The 27,792-nt window shown below is 32.2% G+C and overlaps 1 protein-coding gene across 16 annotated transcripts; it reads right to left on the reverse strand.

Moving 5' to 3' along the window:
- Positions 1 to 603: 603 nt before the first annotated feature.
- On the reverse strand, positions 604 to 27,104 carry LOC143254030 (uncharacterized). Of its 16 annotated transcripts, XM_076508749.1 has the most exons (9): positions 26,974 to 27,078; positions 24,022 to 24,135; positions 23,601 to 23,736; positions 21,030 to 21,147; positions 19,834 to 19,955; positions 13,718 to 13,856; positions 11,462 to 11,497; positions 3,773 to 3,868; positions 604 to 3,353 (listed from the first exon to the last, which is right to left on the reverse strand). In XM_076508749.1, the coding sequence occupies exons 6-9, from the start codon at positions 13,819 to 13,821 to the stop codon at positions 3,080 to 3,082; spliced, it is 510 nt and encodes a 169-aa protein (XP_076364864.1). In that variant the 5' UTR covers positions 13,822 to 13,856; positions 19,834 to 19,955; positions 21,030 to 21,147; positions 23,601 to 23,736; positions 24,022 to 24,135; positions 26,974 to 27,078; the 3' UTR covers positions 604 to 3,079. The 16 variants fall into 16 exon arrangements, with proteins under 16 accessions (XP_076364864.1, XP_076364866.1, XP_076364868.1 ...); XM_076508751.1 differs by lacking the exon at positions 24,022 to 24,135 and having other exon boundaries at positions 19,834 to 19,952; positions 26,974 to 27,104; XM_076508753.1 differs by lacking the exon at positions 24,022 to 24,135 and having other exon boundaries at positions 13,718 to 13,824; positions 26,974 to 27,104.
- Positions 27,105 to 27,792: the final 688 nt, after the last annotated feature.

A 27,792-nucleotide genomic window follows, 5' to 3' on the forward strand; every position in this document is an offset into this window, starting at 1 on the left:
AGTAGCTGTTATTACTGATTAGGAGAAGGACAACCAATCACAAAATTACTAATCCTTAACTGTACAGTTTAATATATAATACCCCAGTTTGTTTACCAGGCCCCAAGATTTCAAATGAAAGAAGAAAAAAAGAAGATTGAAATTTCTCTTAAATATTGGCAAAAACATTTTCAGATGCATTATATAAACACAGATGAACAGAGAAGGAAAAACAGATGAGAAAGTTAGCTTCACTAGACTCTTGGAACAATATATAACCCACAGACTTGTGACATGTCTCTATTTTATTAATGAGAAATCTTTTAAGTAGTGGGGATTTCATTGCAAGTTTTGTTCTTTAAACATTAGGTTTTGGAACAATTTTAGACAAAACAAAAAGAGCTTGATACTTAAACATGTTAAAAAATGTGTTGGCATCAAATATTCTCCTACAAATCTTTGTTACCCAATTTTTTACCAGCTGCATGTTTTTAATGTTGCCAGATCATGTTATAAATATTCACTTAAAGCCCTCAAGAAGGTTCACAAAGAAAATGTTGACCTGCTAGAAGTGTAAAGTACTCAGAAAATATAGTATGAATTATAAACAACTGAGCCCTTATATCCAATAAACCTTTATTTCTCTAAACACTTTGTTTAACAATAAAACTTAAGCTTTGAAGACAATTCTCACCTTAGACTTGGTCTTATTACAAACCTTACACCAATACACAAACTTTCATATATTTCTATTTTTATAAATACCTGACTGGCACCACAAGCTAGTTAGAAAATAAACTGAATGAAAGTGAACTCTGTTCAGTAACTGGCCCATCAACCTATATATGTTGCTGTTTAAACAGGGTAAACCACCCAAGATCTAGTGCCACTCAACATTAACACAACTAGGTACATGTTTCATATATAATTAGATCAAGAGATGTTTCCAAATGTTGTTACTGTCCATAAAAATTCACAGCTAAACCCAAGTTTCGATCTCATTAAATCCCAGCTGCAGGTGAATGTTCAGGTGCGATTCACATCTACACTGTTCAGTAGAACTTTCCCCACAGCTTCTGGAGTTCATGTAAACTTTAAATCATACACAGAAATAACTTCAATTATTTCTCTTTCTTCAGCTGATCCATTTTAAAACAAGTATTAGTTATAATAATTTGTTTAAAGTTTATGGAAACACATCCAGTAAGCTCTGCAGAGATGCTTAAATTAATATCACAATTATTTATATCACAGTCTGAAGCATTATGCTAAAAAAAATGTTTATACAACCATTATCAAAACATTGAACTTTGGAAATAAAATAATTATTTTTTAAATACAATCAAGCTAATTAAGAAACAAAAAGTGCTCACAACTGCAAGTTAGCAATAAAGCACCTAATGTGAACAAGGCTGAAGGTATATTAATGTACAAACAAGTTTTAATATAACTTCATACAGAATCATTTATTTTGATCATGAAAGACATTTAAATAAGCTCTTGTTATACCCAATCAATGACGTTAATGGAGCTGGCATAGTTCAAAGAAACAAACTGCAGAATGTTCCCAGTGTATTCCACAACACACACTCTTCAGGTGTTCTCTTCAGTAAACTACTTCTAATAGTTATTATATTAAACAGAGATTGTAATCATAACTTTCACTAGACTAGAGGACAAGAACCACAGAGATAAAACAGTCTCTTGGTTTTGTTTCTCACTACTGACAAAAATTATGTTTTAAATATTCCAAAACCATATTCCAGGGTACTTCAACATTAGTTTTATGAAATTCCTTTCTGACAATGCCCATATCCTACTGTTTGTTATAGCACTACAATGTCACCATCTGATTAACATAATAAATACATTAACAAATACAAATATGTTGAAGTCAACAATACAAGGTTATATACTGTCTTAATACATTAAAATGAGTCTGTCACGAGAGCAGGTTGGTGTGTCAACTCAAAGACTCTATGGACAAAAACAATGATTTCATATATCATGTTAAGTTCTAATACTACACCAAAGGTATTAAACATCCCAAAACCTTTCCTTGTTATGAGTACGTAGTCTCAAGTTTGTCACCAAGTAATGACCAGTACTTAGTTTATTACAACCGATTAAACATTAATATAAAATTAGTGAGTCTACATATGATAAAAGTCTATTGATCAACTATGAATCTAACTTCAGAAAGTGGAAACAAAACAAGGTCCACTTTGAAGTGTGCTACATTAGAGGTAAAAACTTAAAAAGGTTCTTGAATTTCCACGAGAAATCAACCAATGACTGGCTAGAATAGAACAATACAGTTTTATGATCATTTTCTTACAGCATAAACACATCAACAAATCTGATGTTTCGTACATTTGAAATTCTGAGAGTTAATGTGGATAAATTTTTTACTCATAACAGGAGATATTAATCAGATAATAAACAAGCCAACATGAATACACACAAGTTTTTAAAACAGTAAATCACTGTATCATAAAGAAAGTGGGAGTTAATACACATATCTCACTCTCAACTGTTGAGCTAAACCCAAAATATAGATCTGTCTAGCATCCCTAAACACGTAATACCATAGTTCGTGATGACAAGAAAACCCACTTGTAGAAAAATTATGTATTTAAAATGGCTGATATAGATAGAAAGCATTATCTAGAGAAGCAAACCTGACGATGACCGAAGAAGGTCGAAACACTGTTCGCTCCTCTACACAGTGCTTTCTCTACCCATACCAACAGTTTTTAAATATATAATACCACAGTTTCCCTGGGAAAAAAACACAAAAAAACCTACAAATAACAAGATCAAAAGTTTGCTGTTCTTCTGTATCCTGCTTGCTTTGCTTATTTCACCAGTTTCCATTTATCAGTGATGATGAGAAACCCACTTATAGAGAAAAATATATATGGAAACGGCTGGTTTGGGTTGAGAAAATTTTTTATGTACAGGAACAAACAGACGATGACCAAAGAAAGTTGAAATGTTGTTCGCTCCTCTACATAAAACATTTTCTCAACCCAAACCAGTCGTTTCTACATATATATTAATCTCCATTTATGTTAACCTCTGTGAAACATATCTAACTCTATTTTGTGCTTGTCACCTTCTGGTGACCTTTATTAATGTCACAGTTATCCACAACGGTGTTGTCGTCAGAGTCGTTCCTTCCACTCTCGTCTCCAAAGTTTATTAGTAGTTGTTTTCCGTTCTTCCCCCTCTTAGCACAAGAAAGCAACGGAGATCTTCCGTCCCGTGTCTTGAGTTTTTGTGGAGAAGAACAACTTGATTTCTTCTTGAAGTTTCTGGAAGGGGTTCCCCATACATTATTAACAGAAGACTTGCCACTCTTGGTAAGTGAACTTTTGGGAAGAAAAACACACGTAACAAACAATAAGTTTTTGGGGCAAGTGTTCCATTTGTTTAATATAACTACTTCATTTCTTACATCATCCAGTTTTGAAACTGAGTACCCACTGCTAAAGTGACATTATGTTTAAACACACTGTGCACTTTCCTGATGTCCATATGATAACCAATAATAATGAAAGTTGGACATATCTCTGTACATATGAAGAGTTTTAGGTAACCCATATTTCTAAAGAAAGACTTACCTTTCTATTTTTACATAAAGCCTGTATTAAAATAACAGAAGTACCATTCTGGAGGTTTATTTGTTAAAAGTTCTATAAAACAGACGCATACAACAAACGTTATTTTCTCACTTCCCAAGTCTCATATGCTCAGTTTTGAAAGAGGAACAAATGAAACCATCATTCACCTGTTATCTTGACTGCCGTTGTGCCCCCAGTCTTCAGCCGAGTCTCTGTCTGGACTCTGAAGTAATGGGATGTTACTCTTATCTGGATCCTGGTGTCTAATAAAGGAACATTTTTTAAACTAAAGTGATTTAACTGTAATAAAATAAGCCATTAAAAACAAATATTTCACTGATTAACCTCTTATGTTTATATGTTTACCTCTTACATATACAATCTATTCACAATAATCCACAACTTTTACAATTATAAGTTTTTTACTTTTAAATTTTGAAATTGTTGGCTTTGTGTTTTATGTTAGCAGCATATGATTTTTTAAATTAACAGAAGTGTGTTAATGTAAGAAGTTCTCTTGTTACTGCCAAAGTCTCTTGCTTTCTTGCCAATTCTTCTCTCATCGACCACTAAATTTTCAACGGTCATTTCTTTATTACCAATCAAGCCCATACTGTATATATTTTATATTACCAATCAAGCCCATACTGTATATTTTTTATATTACCAATCAAGCCCATACTGTATATTTTTATATTACCAATCAAGCCCATACTGTATATTTTTTATATTACCAATCAAGCCCATACTGTATATTTTTTTATATTACCAATCAAGCCCATACTGTATATTTTTTTATATTACCAATCAAGCCCATACTGTATATATTTTATATTACCAATCAAGCCCATACTGTATATATTTTATATTACCAATCAAGCCCATACTGTATATATTTTATATTACCAATCAAGCCCATACTGTATATATTTTATATTACCAATCAAGCCCATACTGTATATATTTTATATTACCAATCAAGCCCATACTGTATATATTTTATATTACCAATCAAGCCCATACTGTATATATTTTATATTACCAATCAAGCCCATACTGTATATTTTTTTATATTACCAATCAAGCCCATACTGTATATTTTTATATTACCAATCAAGCCCATACTGTATATTTTTTATATTACCAATCAAGCCCATACTGTATATTTTTTATATTACCAATCAAGCCCATACTGTATATTTTTTATATTACCAATCAAGCCCATACTGTATATATTTTATATTACCAATCAAGCCCATACTGTATATATTTTATATTACCAATCAAGCCCATACTGTATATTTTTTATATTACCAATCAAGCCCATACTGTATATTTTTTATATTACCAATCAAGCCCATACTGTATATTTTTTATATTACCAATCAAGCCCATACTGTATATTTTTTATATTACCAATCAAGCCCATACTGTATATTTTTTATATTACCAATCAAGCCCATACTGTATATTTTTTATATTACCAATCAAGCCCATACTGTATATTTTTTATATTACCAATCAAGCCCATACTGTATATTTTTTATATTACCAATCAAGCCCATACTGTATATTTTTATATTACCAATCAAGCCCATACTGTATATTTTTATATTACCAATCAAGCCCATACTGTATATTTTTTATATTACCAATCAAGCCCATACTGTATATTTTTTATATTACCAATCAAGCCCATACTGTATATTTTTTATATTACCAATCAAGCCCATACTGTATATTTTTTATATTACCAATCAAGCCCATACTGTATATTTTTTATATTACCAATCAAGCCCATACTGTATATTTTTTATATTACCAATCAAGCCCATACTGTATATTTTTTATATTACCAATCAAGCCCATACTGTATATTTTTTATATTACCAATCAAGCCCATACTGTATATTTTTTATATTACCAATCAAGCCCATACTGTATATTTTTTATATTACCAATCAAGCCCATACTGTATATTTTTTATATTACCAATCAAGCCCATACTGTATATTTTTTATATTACCAATCAAGCCCATACTGTATATTTTTTATATTACCAATCAAGCCCATACTGTATATTTTTTATATTACCAATCAAGCCCATACTGTATATATTTTATATCACCAATCAAGCCCATACTGTATATATTTTATTTTATGGTTTATACCATAAATGTCTTTTCTTTTTCACTGGTCTTTCATTTAAAACTACATTTATTTTTCTTACATCATACCCATACTTCTAATTTGGTAGAATTATAACCACTATTTTTTTAAAAAGAAATACACACATGATTTTCTGTACCATTCTCCTAACTTCAGAATCATTAAAAATTATAAACATTAGAATACACTAACCAATGACCTTTAAGTTAATCACAGATTGTTTTCAGATTGGATGTAATTAGGAGTTTTAAGATGAATTACTTCCACGAGTACGAAGGCCAAGGGATGATCCGTGACTACAGCAACCTGAATTACCATATTACACAACCAGCACAAAGTACACAGTTTTAGGTATGTGGTAACATAACATACGCTATAGCAACCATAAAAATTCACTGAACTTTGCAAGTCAATACAGAATTTTTAGAGTGAACGTCACAAACAGTTTTAAGTTATGTGAAAATAATTAGGCTTCAAAGCCTACATCATTTGTTACATATCACAATGGATATTTATGACAAAACATATGTTGTATATAATAAATGTTACCTGTAAAACACTACAGACTTCACAGTAACCTTCTAATGCTGTAAAGCATATGACTGTAAAAATAACAAGACAACTCGGTTTGGAGATTAATAGTAAAAAAGAGAGACACCAACATGTAAAACTATGAAGTAATAAAACATTTAAAAAAGACAAATTTTATATTAAACAAAAGACACTTCAAACCAAAGTACATGTTAATATAAAACAAGGGTCTACAGAAAACAGTTCAAACCAAAGTACATGTTAATATAAAACAAGGGTCTACAGAAAACAGTTCAAACCGAAGTACGTGAGTAATGACGAGAAAACCCACTTGTAGAAAAAAATATACATATAAAAACGGCTGGTTTGGGTTCAGAAAATTTTTATGTAGAGGAGTGAACAACATTTCAACCTTTTTTGGTCATCATCAGGTTCACAAAGAAAGGAAGAGGTAATTGACCGATAGCTCACCACATGTTTGAAGGGGGCTGTGTAACTGAGTGTAGGAATGTAGAGGGCATGCTTAGATGTTAGATTATATTTATTAATACAGGTATAAATCTATTCCTTTGGGTTGGTTTATTTTGGGCTTGAGTTGTGTGTAAGTAAGGCTTCTTTAATTTTGCGTTTGTTTATGTTTGTTTCTTTATTTAGTATTTGAGTGTTTTCTATGGTTATGTTGTGTTTATTTGATTTGCAGTGTTTGAAAACATATGAAGGTGACTTTTTATGTTCTATGAATATGGTATCCATTTTTCTTCTTGTTTCTTCAATATAGAAGTTGTGGCAGTTATCACATTGTATTTTATAAAAATTTTGGTGTGGTGTTTGTCAGTGTAGTTTTTACAGTTTTATGTTGATGGTTTTGTGAGAAAATTCTTTGGAAAAAAATCGTTTAACATGTTGTTTCTGGAAAATATTTTCACAAAACAGAAAACTGAAAAACAACCTTACAAAAAGAGAGATTAATTCCATAAAAAAAACCTAAAACAAGACAAAAACATTAAAATTCTAAAAGCAGATAAAGGAAATGCTATAGTCGTAATAAATATGAATGAATACATCCAAAAAATGAAAAACATCCTCTCAGACACAAACAAATTTAAACCAATACATACAAATCTAACAAAGACATATGAAATGCAACTAAACACATGAACCTGATGATGACCGAAGAAGGTCAAAACATTGTTCTCTCATCTATGTAAAATATTTTCTCAACCCAAACGAGCCGTTTTTGCATATATATTTCTCTACAAGTGGTTTTCTCGACATCACTGATTAAACAAAATACTACTAAAAATGAAAAAAGCCAACACAATTTCACAAACACTTTATTCCTACCTACGTAAAACTGACTCACGCACACCACAAATATACGGCATCCCCAAACCTCATACACCAGATTCTCCATCACAACCAATAATGGACACATGAATCGTTTAATTATAATCTTGGCAAATATATAGCATGGGCATTCTCCAAATATGTAACATCAGCCAGCTCATTCAACGAAGACTCTTTTAATTTCAAGTCTAATCTTAATCAACTTAATCATAAAGCCTTAATGGACAGTTTCAATGTTATATCCCTCTTTACAGAAGTCCCAACTGCTGAAGCCTGCAAGATAGCCTTAGAACTCTATATCCGAAACCCTAACCCATCAATAGACATTCCCAGCAACTGATAAAGCAACCCTCATAAAATTCACCACAAAGACAAACTTTATGTTCAACATCCACAACTATATACAAGCAAATGGCCTAGCATGGGCAACCCATTTCTAGCCAATAGTTTTATGACACAAGTTGAAACACAAGCAATTAACAGAGCATTACATCCACCACTATACTGGTACAGATATGTAGACGACATGATTGCGGGATTCATATCTACAGAACACACAATTTTTTCAATCACATTAACTCTATACATCCTAAACAAAGTACTTGTTAAAATAAAACAAGGGTCTACAGAAGACAGTTCAAACCAAACAAAGTACATGTTAATATAAAACAAGGGTCTACAGAAGACAGTTCAAACCAAACTTAGTACATGTTAATATAAAACAAGGGTCTACTGAAAACAGTTCAAACCAAACTTAGTACATGTTAATATAAAACAAGCATCTACAAAAGACAGTTCAAACCAAACAAAGTACATGTTAATATAAAACAAGGGTCTACAGAAGACAGTTCAAACCAAACTTAGTACATGTTAATATAAAACAAGCATCTACAGAAGACAGTTCAAACCAAACAAGGTATATATTAATATAAAACAAGCATCTACACAAGACAGTTCAAACCAAACAAAGTACATGTTAATATAAAACAAGCATCTACAGAAGACAGTTCAAACCAAACAAGGTACATGTTAATATAAAACAAGCATCTACAGAAGACAGTTCAAACCAAACAAAGTACATGTTAATATAAAACAAGGGTCTACAGAAGACAGTTCAAACCAAACAAAGCACATGTTAATATAAAACAAGCATCTACAGAAGACAGTTCAAACCAAACAAAGTACATGTTAATATAAAACAAGCATCTACTGAAAACAGTTCAAACCAAACAAAGTACATGTTAATATAAAACAAGGGTCTACAGAAGACAGTTCAAACCAAACAAAGTACATGTTAATATAAAACAAGCATCTACAGAAAACAGTTCAAACCAAACAAAGTACATGTTAATATAAAACAAAGGTCTACTGAAAACAGTTCAAACCAAACTTAGTGCATGTTAATATAAAACAAGGGTCTACTGAAAACAGTTCAAACCAAACTTAGTACATGTTAATATAAAACAAGCATCTGCAGAAGACAGTTCAAACCAAACAAAGTACATGTTAATATAAAACAAAGGTCTACTGAAAACAGTTCAAACCAAACTTAGTACATGTTAATATAAAACAAGCATCTACAGAAGACAGTTCAAACCAAACAAAGTACATGTTAATATAAAACAGGGTCTACTGAAAACAGTTCAAACCAAACTTAGTACATGTTAATATAAAACAAGGGTCTACTGAAAACAGTTCAAACCAAACTTAGTACATGTTAATATAAAACAAACATCTAGAGAAGACAGTTCAAACCAAACAAAGTACATGTTAATATAAAACAAGGGTCTACTGAAAACAGTTCAAACCAAACTTAGTACATGTTAATATAAAACAAGGGTCTACAGAAAACAGTTCAAACCAAACTTAGTACATGTTAATATAAAACAAGGGTCTACAGAAAACAGTTCAAACCAAACTTAGTACATGTTAATATAAAACAAGCATCTACAAAAGACAGTTCAAACCAAACAAAGTACATGTTAATATAAAACAAGCATCTACAAAAGACAGTTCAAACCAAACTTAGTACATGTCAATATAAAACAAGGGTCTACAGAAGACAGTTCAAACCAAACTTAGTACATGTTAATATAAAACAAGGGTCTACTGAAAACAGTTCAAACCAAACTTAGTACATGTTAATATAAAACAAGGGTCTACAGAAAACAGTTCAAACCAAACTTAGTACATGTTAATATAAAACAAGCATCTACAGAAGACAGTTCAAACCAAACAAAGTTCATGTTAATATAAAACAAGGGTCTACTGAAAACAGTTCAAACCAAACAAAGTACATGTTAATATAAAACAAGCATCTACAGAAGACAGTTCAAACCAAACTTAGTACATGTTAATATAAAACAAGCATCTACAGAAGACAGTTCAAACCAAACAAAGTACATGTTAATATAAAACAAGGGTCTACTGAAAACAGTTCAAACCAAACTTAGTACATGTTAATATAAAACAAGCATCTACAGAAGACAGTTCAAACCAAACAAAGTACATGTTAATATAAAACAAGCATCTACAGAAGACAGTTCAAACCAAACAAAGTACATGTTAATATAAAACAAGCATCTACAGAAGACAGTTCAAACCAAACAAAGTACATGTTAATATAAAATAAGCATCTACAGAAGACAGTTCAAACCAAACAAAGTACATGTTAATATAAAACAAGCATCTACAGAAGACAGTTCAAACCAAACAAAGTACATGTTAATATAAAACAAGGGTCTACTGAAAACAGTTCAAACCAAACAAAGTACATGTTAATATAAAACAAGCATCTACAGAAGACAGTTCAAACCAAACTTAGTACATGTTAATATAAAACAAACATCTACAGAAAACAGTTCAAACCAAACAAAGTACATGTTAATATAAAACAAGCATCTACAGAAGACAGTTCAAACCAAACAAAGTACATGTTAATATAAAACAAGGGTCTACTGAAAACAGTTCAAACCAAACTTAGTACATGTTAATATAAAACAAACATCTACAAAAGACAGTTCAAACCAAACAAAGTACATGTTAATATAAAACAAGCATCTACAAAAGACAGTTCAAACCAAACAAAGTACATGTTAATATAAAACAAGCATCTACAAAAGACAGTTCAAACCAAACAAAGTACATGTCAATATAAAACAAGGGTATACTGAAAACAGTTCAAACCAAACTTAGTACATGTTAATATAAAACAAACATCTACAAAAGACAGTTCAAACCAAACTTAGTACATGTTAATATAAAACAAGCATCTACAAAAGACAGTTCAAACCAAACAAAGTACATGTCAATATAAAACAAGGGTCTACCGAAAACAGTTCAAACCAAACTTAGTACATGTTAATATAAAACAAGCATCTACAAAAGACAGTTCAAACCAAACAAAGTACATGTCAATATAAAACAAGGGTCTACCAAAAACAGTTCAAACAAAACAAAGTACAAGTTAATATAAAACAAGGGTCTACAGAAGATGGTACAAGTCAAACAATATTTACATACACATAAAACTTTCTTACACACAATGTACATCAACATAAAACAAACTTTAAACTGTACATAAACAGCAATAAAACAAAACTATGCTTCTTGTATGAATAACATACATGTAACACACAAACAGAAAATAAATATTAGATACAAAACATAGAAGCAACGTTTTTGGATCAAATACAATAAACACAAGTTTTAATTACCAACAGTAGATCAACAGAGAACACAGAGACACACACAGCAACCATTCCTTCTAATGTAAACACAATCCTCCACACATATTTAAGAATACTTACTTCATATGAGCTCCCTGTTTCCCCAACATTAAAGATCTGAGGATGTGAGAACAATCTTTAACTATGAATCATAAACCGAGACAAAGCTGACGAATTACATGAGAGAACCGTTGAAAGATAAGTGGAGAGAAGATAAAGTTTCCTTGCATACAAAGCTTAACCACTTAGATTTAACTTTCCACACAAGATAATTAGATTGTTTTTATTTAGTAAGGAACTACAGAAGTACTATTTTTGGAACACTTTGAAATGACCCACTTCCATTAAATTTCTGTCCAAACTTAATTTTCCCTCCCTTTTAAGGGAACTTTATACAATATAGTTACTAATTCCTCTTTCTTTGAACTGTATAGAACACTCAAACAAAATCCACCAATACAGTTTAATTACTGTTAAATCTTATGTAGTAGCTAACAATCAATCCTTGTTTAGAAACGTCTTACAAACTCTTAATGGAATACACTTCAATTCTGTTGTATGCACTTAAGTTTAGTATTGCTGCTTTTTGTGTTCCATAACATTCTTACCATGTTGCTAAACAATACCTGATAATTAGTTAGAATTTACTTAGATCAACAATTAATTAAAAAATTAAAATATTGGTAGTTTACTTCATAACTAAGAATATTAAAATCTAGAGTTTTACATGAGAACTAATAAATGACGTGTTAAAATTTGAATGCAAAATATTCAAACTATCTCAGAAGTTTTCCACTGAATTGCTCAAGTTTGTAACTTCAGGCATCTTGCACCCATGGAATCAACTTTTAACTCACACAATGATATCTGTACCACATTTTAACATTTTTTACAAATTTTCTCCACTAAAATAATAAACAACTTAAGTGCTAAAATTTGAGTTCCATTTCTAGACTAAATACAAGGGTAAAAGTTGTTATAAGTACCACCAGGCCAGTTAAACTAGAGAATTTACATAATTCTCTTGTAGTGGCATGTGCGTATGTGTACACGTACATTATTTGAGGATTTAATGACCTTTTTAATGAACTGTTTTCATAACTGTCTCCATCTTGCAAATTAAAAATTATTTTTAATGTTTCTACTGCAATGCTGACCATTTGAACATTAAATAGACCATGATACAAAGAACAGAATATTTAAGTAGAATAATAAATAAAACATGAAAACCTTGCTATATTATTTTACTTTAGTATACACAGTACACAAGGGTGTACTTTTACTACATTAAGGTCAGTCTGTTCACGTCTACTTTAATTTGAGTTGAACCATTGGAAAATATGTTCCGAAACAAATTAACCAAACGTACACAGGATCAGACCAACCACGTACTACTGATTATAACTACCAAGGTATAATGTTTATCTACACAAAAGGTGTTACAAAGGTACTTGTACCCATGACACGTCTGTAAACCGATGGCATCTGTCTGATTCAAACTCCCACAAGTGTCAGAGGTCAAGTATGTTCACATGAAGAATGATACTTCTATCCATTGTTCATATAACCTCTGAAACTTTAACCTATACATTTTGCAGTATCATTGTGTATTGTATCTGGTATCTTCTCTCTTCTACTATATAATCTGCCACTGAATCTAACAGTTGATAAATCAAGTATATAACACGAATGATTGTCCCATCATTGGTACAGCAGAAAGTCTACAGATTTACAATGCTAAAATCATGGGTTTGATTTCCCTCGGTAGATTTAGCAGATAGCCCGATGTGGCTTCGCTACAAGAAAACACACACATAATATGAATGATACATTGTAAAAACTTCTAACATGGACACCTTGGCCCCTACCAGTGCACACAGGTTTAATAAATGCTTTATTAAATATAATACACAGCAAAATAATCATAACTGTAATAAGAAACCAAGACATGATGAACAAAACGTAACCAATGCATGAATACCTGTCACATCAGTTACACAAGAAATACCAAATGTAAACCTATAATTTACCTAATGGTATATCATTAAGTTTTATTACTTATTATTAACTTACAGATACATGTTTAATCTCTAAGTAAATAACTATGGAAACCTCACTGATAAACCTTCCACTGTTTTGTACTTTAGTGATGGGTACATTATCCTAGTTTCAAACTGTATATATTAATTCTTAAGGGTGTAATAAAAACTCCAACTTTTTTGAAATAAAGAATATGAAGGCAAACCTTTCAAATTTAACTGTCTTACATACAAGGTTATAGCATGAAGAAATTAGACCAAAATTTTGTAAGTACATCTCTCACTTGTAAATACTCACTTTGATAAGTTCTCGACAAAATAACCTTTACGTAACTGACGAGACGACCCCTTTTCCAACGTCATTGCCTGATGGCCAAGCTGAGCTACTTGTAACCAATCCATTCTCTGATTACCGGAACAACAACAACAAGACGAAACTTGCACGTACCAAAAAATAAGAATATATATACAATTAAAAAATAAAATACGTCCACGAATACAATTTATCTACCTATAAACTGCCCCTACTCAACGCTACTAAACAATTTGCTTTCGTTTTCAAGGGATCACATCGTTCGTCACGATTACACAATTTTTACAAACAAACAAAAAAACTTACTGTTGTAGGAAAAGTAAAATGTATTCCAACAGTTGTGGGAAGAATATACACACCTACTTAAACTAAAAAGAATACATACAAGTTCTGGATAGTTGTGAGTATCGCTTTGAAAATAATTCTGAACGACAGGTTGAAATTTAATTTAAAACGTGAACATAAAACCTTTCACTGAAACACGTTCCCGTGTTTATTACAGCAATAATACGTTAATATACATCAGTCTAACGTACACTCAAGTTTAGACTTACACGACCGTAAATTTTTATACAGGCTGTACTGTCTTTACTTGCAACAAATTTACAGGTTAAGCTACCACACGAAGTAAACGTTTAAATTATTTTACGTGTATTCTCCGAAACGACTGAGCCCTGGTATAAGTACCTCACCTTACATTAAAGTTACGTATAGAATGAGTGGCTGGCAAGCGCTAACCACCACGAATCTTCCACAACTATGTAATCATAGGTTTTATTTATAGAACAAAAAACATTATTTACGACAGCTGTACGCTGACAGCTAGAAAAAACCTTGTTTTCAGGTGTTCAGCTAACCCGCCAACCTATTTGAGAAAGTCCTACCATACCTGCGTGCCTAATTTTCACTTCGTATACGACGTTCTGAGAAGCATCTCCAAACCTCCCTCAATATTATCCAAAATTACGTCACGTCCTCACACGAAAACTGTAGCGCCGATGCAGCGACGTCTGGCTGTTTCGCAGTGCGGCAGTTCAAAGTACCCATTAAGTGGGCAATTTCGTCCATTTTAAACTATTTAGCTAGTTTCTAGTAATTACTGCAGTTTTTAATAACAGTGTAGACTAAAATGCATTATGTACATAATAGCCTGCATATCTACAACTTGTAGATATGCCAACTACCAACAGTTTTTGTATGTTCTTTTAGTGTAAGGATATACTGTCTTAACTTTTTGCCTATAAAACATCTAGGTGGCATATAATAAATTGCCTCCCCTTCTACACCAGAAGTAAACACTACAGCAAACCCACACATATACGGCTTGTTTTCAACTGATTTTTGAGAATTTTCTGCTGATCATTCTCACAATATCTGAAAACTGTGCTGTTTGTTTGTTTTCAGCGAGTTTCTTCAACAATAATTTAAGTGTTAACACTTAACTCAAACGAGTAATTGTTGCTATAAGTTACGGGGAATATATACAGCCTGGTACGTTTTGTAATACTCTTATAAACTGAAATATATTTACACTCAAGGATATATTGGATGTACGATATCATCTTTAGAAAGAACTAAGTACACAACAATTTTGTATTGTGTGACCAAATAGTTACGTCTAACCCAGGGATGGCCAAACTTGCTTGTTATTGTTACAATTTGAATAGGAATACATTATAAACTGTGGTTGAAGGAAGAAATAGGTTAAGTCAGCTAAACAGCGTATTGTATCTAACAATACAACTGATAGGATTTTGAATAGCATCTATTAGAAAAACTGAATACAAGACAATGGATATTATTGCTACCTGTATTGACAACTTGTAAGGCGTTAATTAGAGTATTGAGGAATGGAGCACAAACTGAACACAAGAAGGACATTGAATTGTGGGAGAGGGTTCAAATAAAAGACACAAGGATTACATCTGGATGGTGAGAATGTCCTGTGAGGAGAAACTAAATTCTCTAAACTTGTTTTTGCTAGAGAGAAGGTTCAGAGGGGATTTGGTTGAGGTGTACAAGGTTATTTGTTTGTTTGTTTTGAATTTCGCGCAAAGCTACACAAGGGCTATCTGAGCTAGCCGTCCCTAATTTAGCAGTGTAAGACTAAAGGGAAGGCAGCTAGTCATCACCACCCACTGCCAACTCTCGGGCTACTCTTTTACCAATGAAGAGTGGAATTGACCGTCACATTATAACGCCCCCACGGCTGAAAGGGCGAGTATGTTTGGTGCGACCAGGATTCGAACCCGCAACCCTCGAATTACGAGTCAAACGCCTTAACACACTTGGCCATGCCGAGCTGCATATAAGATTATTTGGGTTATTTATGGTATTAATAAAATAAATCCATCTATTTTCTTGTGTATTTAACAGTGAAAACAATAGGACAAGAAATAATAAATTCATATTTTGGCAGCATAGGAGTTTTCTACAGTTTAGACAATATTACTTTTCAAACAAGATGGCTAGCTTTTGAAATAAGTAGCCTTCCAGAGTCCACAAATATTACGTCTCGTTATTGTAAGAAAAGAGAAAACAAAAACTAAAAAATATTGTGCCTCAAACTTTGAAGCTGTAGCCTAATTATAAGAGTAACTGTCAAACCATACTATTTGACTGGACTAATCCAAGAGTTGGTGGTAGGTACTGTTGACTAACTGCCTTCTCTGTTATCTCTCAGTACAAAATTAGGGGTACTTTTTGCCCAGAGGTGCCCAAACTTGCTTAATGTAAGTACCATATACGATAAACTTCAGATGTTTGAGAGCCACAAGACATGAACAAATATTACACACAAGTTTTTATTGTTACATTTTATTACCTAAATTTTATATAAATATTAAGAAATACATGTATGTAATAATATTTATTGATGTATGTTGTTTTAAACTGTTAATTTGTATTAGTTATAATAAATCACAAAGTACACATATATACACCAAATGTTTTAAAATCCTGGCTGAATTATTGTTTTAACTATATTGAGTGTATTTAATACGATAAACTACGGAAACATCTAAGACAAATATACAAATTTGCATTTCATTAACATTAAATGAGACTGCAAAAATAAAAGTGGTGAAAACAGATATTTTTAATGATATTTATTTGTCTTAGTAAATATCTGGTCAAAACACGGAGGAAAATATGTAAAACAATAAAACTAGAGATATTTTATCTTGATACCACCTTACAAAATTTTAGTCTTGTCACAATATTTTTTTGACACAAACAAGCATTGATACAATTATCAGGCTATTTTTTACTGCTAGTAGAAGTCATGTAAATTTCCATCTTGGTTGTGAGTCGTTGAAATTCAGGCTGATATGTTGTCAAGGCTGTACAAATTAGTCTGGTCAGGTGTTGATTTGTAACGATGGCACGATGCTTCAACTTCACAAACCTCATTACAGAGTACAGTGATTCACAGCAATATGTTGTGCTGAAAACTGAGGTGAGTTGCACAGTGCTTTTCTTCAGTTCAGGATATTTTCATTCTGGAACTTGCTTCCAGAACTCAACTGTAGAATGGGATTTATGGATCATCTTTAGACCCAGGTCCTCCTGTAGTTCTATTAGTTCCATTTCCACAGTAGATGATTCTGTAACCAGAGGTTCGAGAATTGGACAACCATCAGTAATCACATAAACCATGAATGGATTTACAACAAAAGCAAAGCTGTGCTTCAGCAAGTTCTCAAACCTGTCTGGGAAATTATCAAGCAGTCCTTGTAATTTATCTTTGTATTCTTCCAGTTTATGATCTTTTATTTCAATATCAGAGAATGTATTTACCCTCCTTTTGAGATTGGCAAAGTAACTGAAAATTCTTGACAATATGTCTCTTTGAAAAATTCTTATTTTATTCCGAAAGCTGAAAATTGTCCAAGTAAGATAAGAAACAATCTTATCCTTCCCCTGGAGTGCCAAGTTGAGAGTCTGCAGATGATTTATTACATCAGTAAGGAACATTAGATCTTGCATCCATTCATCATTTCCCAGTTGAGGATACAATCGTTTCTTTTCTTCAAGAAAAGTAATAATTGTCTCATACAGATCCACAAACCTATGTAAGACATTCCTGGTTGACAGCCACCTCACAATGCAAAAGAAAGAGACATCACTGGGTTTATCTTCAAGTTACAGTTCTTCAATAGAATTTTTGAACTCTTGGTGGATCTTCCCATTTAAACATATTAAATTGATAATTTCAAGAACGAATTTCATAACATCTTCATACTTGAAGTATATGGCTGCCGGGTGTTCATGATGAATAATGCAATGAACAGGGAGAAACTCTGTAAAGCTGGAATCACTTTTCATAAGTACAATTAATCCTGCATTTTTTTCCACCATTGCAGATGTTACATCTTTTGCAACACTGACAAGTTTATCCAGTGGAACATCAGTATATGTTAAGGCTCCATCAAGCGCATTTTTAATGTCAACACCATGAATTCTTTCTTTTAGTGCCACAAAGTCTAACATCTCTTCTTTCACAGTTACATCAGAGGAAACATGATGAATAAATACCGCCAGTTGTGGGCTGTCTTGCATGTCTGTAGATTCATCAAGCAAGGGCTAAGCTGAATGTGAGGGAATTCTTTAAATCACTTTGCATTTTGTATGCAACATCAGCACTGATCTGGGTAATACGTGAAGCTACTGTTTGTGCTATTAGTCGCTAAAGTTTTGTGTTATTTGAATCTAACACTGCAACAACTTCAGCTATATTTTTCTAAACAAATTCACCATCAGATTGTGGGTGTTTAGCACGAGCAATATTCAATGATATAACAAAAGTAGCTTCATATATACGAAAAAAAACAGCTCGTTTGGGTTGAGAAAATATTTTACGTAGAGGAGCGAACAATGTTTCAACCTTCTTCGGTCATCGTCAGGTTCACAAAGAAAGAGGTAACTGACCGGAAGATGACCACATGTTTGAAAGGGGTTGTGTAACTGAGTGTTGGAATGTAGAGGGCAGTATTAGATGTTTGAATATATAATTTTATTTATTTTATTATATTAATACAGGTATAAAGGTGGTTTATTTTGGGTTTAAGTTGTTGTATAAGTAAGACTTCTTTAATTTTACGTTTGTTTATGTTTGTTTCTTTATTTAGTATTTGAGTGTTTTCTACGGTTGTGTTTATTTGACTTGCAGTGTTCGAAAATGTGTGAAGGTGACTTTTTATGTTTTTTGAATCTGGTTTCCATTTTTCTACTTGTTTCTCCAATATAGAAATTGTGGCAATTATCACATTGTATTTTATAAATATTGTTGGTGTGGTGTTTGTCACGTATCGTGGTTTGTAGAGAGCAGATATTTTATAAATAAAACCGATGTGAGAAAAGTCTTAAGTATTTCTTTATTATGCAAAGTATGAAGTATGGATGTGTCTGTGACGGCAACCAACTCCGCACCTGGTAAAAGTTAGAACAAAATTAACATCTTAATAACCTTTCCTGATACAAATGTAGTGATATTTTTGGAAAAGAACCATGTGTTATAAAGTATATCCACTGATAGCAGTATGAAACCAGTGTTATGTGATTGTCACAGTACAAAGAGAACAGTTTGTATCATAAACACTTAACATGTAAAGGAACTCTGTAGCTTTCTACTTTATATCTCTAGCAATTTATGATGACAAGAAACCCTCATAAAGTAAAAGCGTATTCTAAAGTTGGCTGGAACAGTTATTAAAACTTTAAAATATAGTACAGAACGTTTCAGCCTTCTTAGGTCATTTTCAGGTTAACAAAGAGAGTTTGCAAATCAAAATTCATTCAGTTTTGTTGTTGTTTGTATCAGGTTGAAACTTGAAATAACATTAACTTCCTTGTTTAAAACATAAAAGGAACAAACGAAAACTATCGCATTTTACAAAGTTATGCTATAAACAATAGGTCAATATCTTCCCATTGTTTTCGCTTTTTAATATTCTGTATAACTGATTCCAGGGACTCTTCACCTCTAGGTCAGTATTTTGATTCCATGGTTAACCTTTAACCAACAGGATTCTTCATCACCACCTTCAAGTTCACTCAACATGAGAAGTGTTAATAAAGTATCTAATTTGTTATTTTCTTACCTTTCAGTGGCTGGGATTGGACTTCAAGTAGGGAAGATACTTCACATGGACAGAGTTCCCAATACTGTCTCTAATACAGAGCTTCAGAGACGGTTATTTCCAGTGTTTCTTGTTCACACCTGCTACATAAAATGATAATAAACCAAGTATAATATTCATTTCTTCAACGTAAGTAATACAAACCATAAAAATACAACACAGTACAAGGATTATATAAAAAATGTACAAATTTAAAAAAAATAATAAATTCAATTGGAGATTTTATCCATCAGTTTTTAATTTATCCTGACTAATTGCACAGTAGTACTTGAAGATGTTTTAGCTCTGCTCGAGTATCATCAAACCATAAACAATATAAAACTAATCAGTTACTTTACATGTCTATCCTTTCATTCACAATGTCTGTCAGTTCTGATATTCTTTGAGAAGCTACTCTAAGAAATTTCACAATCTATAAACAGAGGGAATCAATAACATATATATAGTTCAGTATTATAATAACTGTATTCTTCTGTCAAGCTTGTACACTTAACTAAATCAAGATTAACAAGTCTTAACCAACAAGTGTAATATTTGATCAGCTTCGTGCATCATTTAATATTTACAATTGTGAATCTCCCTCCTATGAATGTAGAATAAGTTATCTAATACTTAGATATTTATAACATCTAATATTGTACCTAGACATCTAATAATAGACCTAGACATTAAAAAAGGAAAAACTGTACACTCTATTCAGAAAACAAACATCAAAAGAAGGATAAAATCGTTATTATTGTTTTCTGAACATAACATAGGCACAAAAACAAAATATACAAGACTATAGTCAGGCCATAAGAATTAAACCACCATAAATTAGTTAAATAGAACAAAATTACACATGCTAAGCTTGGGTCTTTCTTAAATTACTGCAGTCAAAACTTTGATTGATATAATAAAATAATAAAGTAATTTATGTACAAAATGTACTGTGTAACATATACAGAAGTGGTTACTACTCAACTTGTAATGATTATGTCCAAACCATGTACCTGTCCATATGTACTGCTAAGAAAGTGGCCAGTACACCAGTCTGAATGCTCAGGGTGTGAAAATAAATATAATTACATGCATTAGTAAATTAAACAAATCTTGTGTCAATTATTATTCCCACCTTTGGTAACTAGAAAAATCTTCTCTCCATTTATAAATCTCACCATGTTATTGTTAGATCCTGGTTGGAATCAGCAGTACCCTCTGGTGATGTATCTGGATTAGAAATCTTGCTGGAGATGCTTCAATAGTCCAGGTCCTTCACTGAGATTCAGTTGTTATCTGAGCAAAACAGTAAAATAATCATTTTAATTTTTATCATTGTTTACAAAAGATTTTAATGTCAAATAACAGTTTCATTTTGTCAGTTTGAAAAATAACCAACTACACATAACTTCTCGAAAACATCAAAGCCATATAATTACTTTCATCTTATACTCAGAATAAAATTTTGCACATTATGGGACTTTATAATAATCAAATTTAAAATAACTTTCTAGAACAAGAACATAAAATGCAGTATTTAGAACAAAGTAAGAGATAAAACACATTTTATGGTGACAACTACAGAGATGCCAACCATTACGATTTGAGCGTAATCATTATAATTTTGGTGTGTACATTATGACTATACACTCATACAGACAAATATTATGACTTGTTGCAACTCCCAAATTATTATATATTATATAGACCTATACAATAAAGTGATAAATTGTTCCCCCAGGGCTTGAAACGGGTGAAAAGAAAATTTCTCGTGAGATACATATAAATTTTGATAATAAATAAGACATAGTCCAAATGGCTACTTGTGATAATCATGTTTGTGCTTGAAATAATAAAAAATATTTGTATCTCCGATGTCTACCAATAGTTTGAGTGTGGTGCTTCTCCATACTTGGTACGTGAGGGAATCCATAGTTACGTCATCAGTGCTTTTCAGCTAATCAGCGCTCGCATAGATGGGTATTTTTTGTTTTCTAAGCGACATAGAAACACCAATTGCGATCATTCACAAAATGGAAAAAGAGAGGCCTCGTTCACCAGATTGTCTTGTTTTTGGCAAATCTAAAAGGACTAAAACTGTGAATCAAAAACTTAGGAAAGAGTATAGTGCAAAATATCTGGTCATTGCATCAAAAGTCACTGACAGTCATGCATTTTGTACAGTTTGTCACATCAATTTGTCTGTGGTGCATGGCGGGATAAACGATTGTTCCAGACATACAAAATCAGCATCTCACCAACAAAAGGCTGAGGTGAAGACAAAAACAATGCAGAAAACGAAATTTATGAGTAAGAATTCAGAATATGAAAAAGAATTTTAAAATAATTTTTTTAAATTTATTTATTAAATACACAAAACACAGTCATAAATGAGACATCTATAGCAGTAATAAATAATAATAGTTATAATAATAATAATAATATAATAATAAACAGCTTAGAGACATTGGTCAGGCCTAGTAGCCGCAAATGATAATGGGCTCTGTCTACAATCATTACGCTTAGTCATTTGAAATAGTTGGCATCTCTGAAACTATGCAAGGTCATATTTAGATTAACATCCAAACAATCAGGCTATGCCAGTAAATTTTGAACAGAAGAAATTAAAAGAAACTTACACAGTTCTCTAAAGATGTTATAATTTTATTGTACAGATCACTGGTTAGGTCACATTTGGAATACTGTGTTTAGCCTTGGGCTCCTTACCAAAGGAAGAATATTGAATTGTTGGAAAGGGTACAGACAAGTTTCTAAAGTGGTGCATGTGGTGGAGGGATTGTTATATGGCTGAAATCTCTCACACTGTTTTCTCATGAAAAACGTTAAAGGAGATCTGAGGTGTTTAACATTGTAACAAGAACTGTATTGATACATTATTTTTTTCATATGTAACAGTGAAAACAGTTGGACTAGGAGACAATATAAATTTTTGAAAGGTAGAAGTTATCTTCAGGTAACAGTTTTTATTTTTCTAACAGGCTGATTGGCCTTTGGAATGGGTTGCCTTCAGATGTTGTAGAGATAGTAAATTTAAAACAATTTAAGAAAAAGCTTAAAAAGTACATTTATGTTAAGGGCTGGTTTTAAAATGTTATTTATTTTTTAAAATTATTTTAAATTTAAAGAATGGAACAGCCAAAATAGACCAATAGGTCCCATGCTGTGACAAAATCTTGCATTAAATGAAAAACACAATAAAAAAAAGAAGAACAGAAAGCCTTAAAACTCTGCTTTTAAACATAATACACTGAGAAAATGTGCTACAAGCCAAAACGAAACCACTCAAATATTGACAACACTAATAATAGAATATGACCATATATAATACTGATAAAACTTATCTGTTAACTTCAGTGAGGACGTGATTGCCACTGCATCTACCTCTGTTAACACCAACATTAGACAACTGTCTTATAGCTGACAATTTCACATATTGTTACAGCTGCATTTTCCAGAGACCAATCATGTGCTTTAAGTATACTGAGGAGAATTAGAAAAATAGTCAACTATCAAGTACTCCAATTACTTCAAATTCTCCTTACTACATGTCCTTCAATAGGGTGGTAATTTGAATCAATCTATATCTAATTATTTAGGGGCGTGTGAAAAAGTGATAAGTACATAAAATTATGTATAAAATGAAGGAGGGGGGTAGTCCATGGAAGATAAGAGAAACATAAAGAAGTAGCAACAACTGAGAGATATAGCCCAGTAAAGATATAGCTTACCTATCTCCACCTGCACCTATAGTTATATATTTTTCCCTAGATGACATACTGATGTTCCAGTCTTCTTGTTTATCTTGTGTCTTTCACCCTTCACCATCTCCGTTTCAACACATTTCCACTTATGCTGACCTAACAGCTAACAACACACCCATTACTTGCAGTCTCACAAGCCACATCAGGCTTTATACGGTACGTAATTAATGATTTGAAGTGAATTTTACAAACACAATTAACAGTTTTACTAACATATTTAAGAACAGTACTGATTTGAAAGGCCTGAACTTCAGAACTGACACGTGCAAAATCAATGTTGTTAATGGTTATTCTTAATGTATTAAAGCTAAGTTCTTTAGCAAAAAGAAAAAAATTCTACCAATTATTTAGTTTTTAAAGAATTATATTTATGTCAAAAGTTACTTACAGGTTAACTTGTATTTTCTTCAACTTTAAAGGGAAATATTTTCCTTATTATGTGCACTTACAGTGAATATTTTTTTTTTTCTGGTTTGGGTATGACTAATAGAACTTGTGTTACCTTTGAAAGACAAAGTATTTTCATAACAGTTACAAAAATTAAACTTACACAAATATTATAGTTTTCAAATTAACACTTATTTCAGAGAAAGATACAATCATCATTAGAAAACATTTTCATAAGTCCTAGTTTTTGTGCCTGTTAAGAAAAACATATATAGAAATAAACATTATTTCAATGGTAACATATTGAAATAAAATTTGTTTACAAAGTTCCAAAATAAAAGAACAATTATGCTAGAAAGATTAGAGAGAAAAGTGTACACAAACATGAAAGAAACTAAAGACATATTTTATAAGAAATCAAGTACCTCAGGTGAACACCCAATCTTTGATGTTTCCCAAAACACTCCAACCGGATCAGCATTACGTAAATGGTTACAAGCCCCACAATCAAGGAAGTTAATATTAATTTTAGCACATTCAGTAACAAATGAAATTCATAAAATTATTCAGAAAACCATTTTTTTCAATCTAAATAATGAAGGTTTAGAAATGAAACTTTGCTTTTCTATGATGAGATCCTGGATCAGCCACGATTCTTTCTTATGCCATTTGATTTCCTATATATTCACAGAAACTTAACTATAAGGAAAAACCAATATTTACAATCAATAATTAGTTCTAACTGATCTCAGGATATTTATCACTTGGAAAACATACTGCAAAATAACTTGGAAATTTTGAAATTCCATTACAAACCTGACTGAAAATTTGGTAGATGCAAGAATAGTCCCCATTCCTGATATGAAAACATATGTTTAGAATTTCTTAATAAGAAACTTTTCAGTTTCACGGAAAGCAGAGATAAGTAAAATATAATTGGGAAAAACATTATATGTGGAAACTAAAAAGCTACATAGTTGAAGCAACTTTAAAACATAATTCATTAGTATCTGTACACACACACAGCATTATATTATTTCTGGTTATTTCCCTTCTTTAAGAATCTCTGACACATAATCTAAGTTTTTTATCTAACTTTTTGTCTCAGAACATGCTTGAAAATTAAACCTGGTCTAGTTTCATGATTCTGGAAAGGTCAACATATAATGCACAACAAACATGAAATCCATTCATTCCACAAAATACCACATTACAACATTACAAGCTTCCTTGGAATAATTACTGCATGATAGTGCTCAAAATAATTACAATACACAACACTAATAATCCTACATAACCCTAACATTTCATGAAAGTGTAAGACCAACCTACACAATATAAATAAAATACATACCAAAACAACTGAAAGCAAAGTCAGTTGGTTATATGTACAAAAAAAAAAGTATATTTAAAATGTGATCCGTTTACGGAAAAAAGTTTTATTCCTCCAAACTATTGGGCATAAACTGGTTGAATAAATCACATTTTCAGGTTAAACATATTACTTTCTCAATTAAAAACAAAAAACTAACAGGAATATGGTTAGGAAGTTGTGAAATATTAAAAAGTAACATATCAGGTCATCTCATAAGTAATGTCCGACACTTTAATACAGAACATGCATAATCAGTTCTTTGTAGAAGGCTTTAATGACTAAAATACGTAGTAGGACGTGTATAAAAATGTTCAGACAAATAGAAGAAACTAACCCAACTCCACTTTTTCAGATTATTTACCAAATAAATCCTTATGAAGATGGACGTGTCAGAGAAGCACATTAGGAATATAATGTTTTACGAGTTTAAAAAAGGCAATAGAGGAGCAGAAACTACACGAAACATTCAAGGTGTTTATGGTGCGGAGTCTCTCAATGAAAGAAAATGTCGAAGGTGGTTTCAGAAGTTCAGATCAGGTGACTACAGATTAAGTGATGCGTCACGTTCAGGTCATCCTGTTGAGTTTAATGATGACTTGTTGCTGGCTGCACTTGATGAAGATTGTGCTGTAACAGTTGAAGAACTGGCACAGAAGCTTAATTCAATCCATTCAACAGTTCACTATCATCTGTAACAGCTTGGAAAGATGTCAAAACTTGTGAAATAGGTCTCCGATGATTTGACAAAAGCTAACCTTAGAGCAATTCTCATGAATGTAACTCACCTTTTTTGGACAGGTTAGTGACTGGAGATAAAAAAAATGGACATTTTATAAGAACGTTAAGTGCCATAAACAATGGCTCAGTGCAGGTAAACTGGATAAAGCACAGCCCACAATGGACCTCCACCCTATTAAAGTCTTGCTAAGCATTTGGTGAGATATTGTTGGTGTGATCCACTTTGAGTTTCTGCCACTCAATGTAACGATTACATCGGACTTCTATTGTCAACAGTTAGAGCGTTTGAATGTTGTACTGAAAGAAAAGAGCCCTGCTTTGATCAATCATAAAGGTGTTGTGTTACACCAGGATAATGCACGGCCCCATACAGCAAGGATCACATCTGTAAAGATTGAAGAGCTAGACTGGGAAAAACTTCCACATCCTCCTTACTCTCCAGACCTTGTCCCATCTGATTATCATCCATTCCGAAGTTTGCAGAACTATCTTGATGTAAAATAGCTTGGAAACATGAAGTTGTCAAAACTGCCTTCTCTTCATTATTTTCCTCCAAACTCCAAGAATTTTATAGAAGTGGCATTCAGAAGCTTGTGGCAGGAAGCAATTAATAATAATGGAATACACATTATTGATAAAATAACACTTAGAGCGATTGAAATCCTTTCTCTTTTTCTGAACCTAAAATCGGACGTTGCTTGAGGTATGACCTGATAATTAAAATTCATACCCAGCGTCTTACGTTTCTTAGCGTTACATTTACGTCGATCATCTAATGTAAACTAAACGTACGAAATACTAAACGTTAATTTTAAGCTAAAAATAGTAAAAAATACTTACTAGTCTACTTAACATTTTAGAAACAGTATATATTGACACTACAGAATCTAAAGCTCATAATCCTGTTCTAATGTTTCTATTTCATGACGTCGTTATCTTGTGCAAATTACACTACAAATTTTCCCTCTAACGACAAAATAAAGTCATAAACAGATTTAGAAAATAATATAAAATAGTTACTTAAGTCTAAGCTTAAATTTCAATTCAAAATCAAATAAACTATAGTATCGTTAAGTATTTTTAATAGTATTGCTTAATTACCATTTCAATTCCAATTAAGAAAATAATAATTTTTTTTTTTCATTTTTGCAAATAAGATAATGTTGATCGCAACTACTACGTTATACAGAGGTGGCACATGTTGTATTAAAATTATTTTAGAGCCATGTGGTTAAGGCACTCGACTCGTAATCCGAGGTTCGAATCTCCGTCACACCAAACATGCTCGTCCTTTCAGCCGCTTGGACGTTATAAAGTAGTGGTCAATCCCACCATTCGTTGGTAAAAGAGCTGCCCAAGATTTGGCGGTAGGTGATGATGACTAGCTGCTTTCCCTCTAGTCTTACACTGTTAAATTAGGACAGCTAGCGCAGATAGTCCTCCTATAGCTTTGCGCGAATGGCCCGGCATGGCCAAGCGTGTTAAGGCGTGCGACTCGTAATCTGAGGGTCGCGAGTTCGCATCCCCGTCGGGCCAAACATGCTCGCCCTTTCACCCGTGTGGGCGTTATAATGTGACGGTCAATCCCACTATTCGTTGGTAAAAGAGTAGCGGTGGGTGAAGATGACTAGCTGCCTTTCCTCTAGTCTTGCACTGCTA

Source organism: Tachypleus tridentatus, chromosome 6, assembly GCF_004210375.1.
Source record: "Tachypleus tridentatus isolate NWPU-2018 chromosome 6, ASM421037v1, whole genome shotgun sequence".
Classification (NCBI taxonomy): domain Eukaryota; kingdom Metazoa; phylum Arthropoda; class Merostomata; order Xiphosura; family Limulidae; genus Tachypleus; species Tachypleus tridentatus.

Bases quoted from the DNA above. Each gene is read 5' to 3' on its own strand.
- LOC143254030 (XM_076508751.1), bottom strand. From the start codon at position 13,821: ATGGATTGGTTACAAGTAGCTCAGCTTGGCCATCAGGCAATGACGTTG. The intron at 11,498-13,717 runs GTGAGTATTTAC...TCACATCCTCAG, and splicing joins TTTGTCGAGAACTTATCAAA to ATCTTTAATGTTGGGGAAAC. The intron at 3,354-3,772 runs GTGAATGATGGT...TCTTCCCAAAAG, and splicing joins AACGGCAGTCAAGATAACAG to TTCACTTACCAAGAGTGGCA.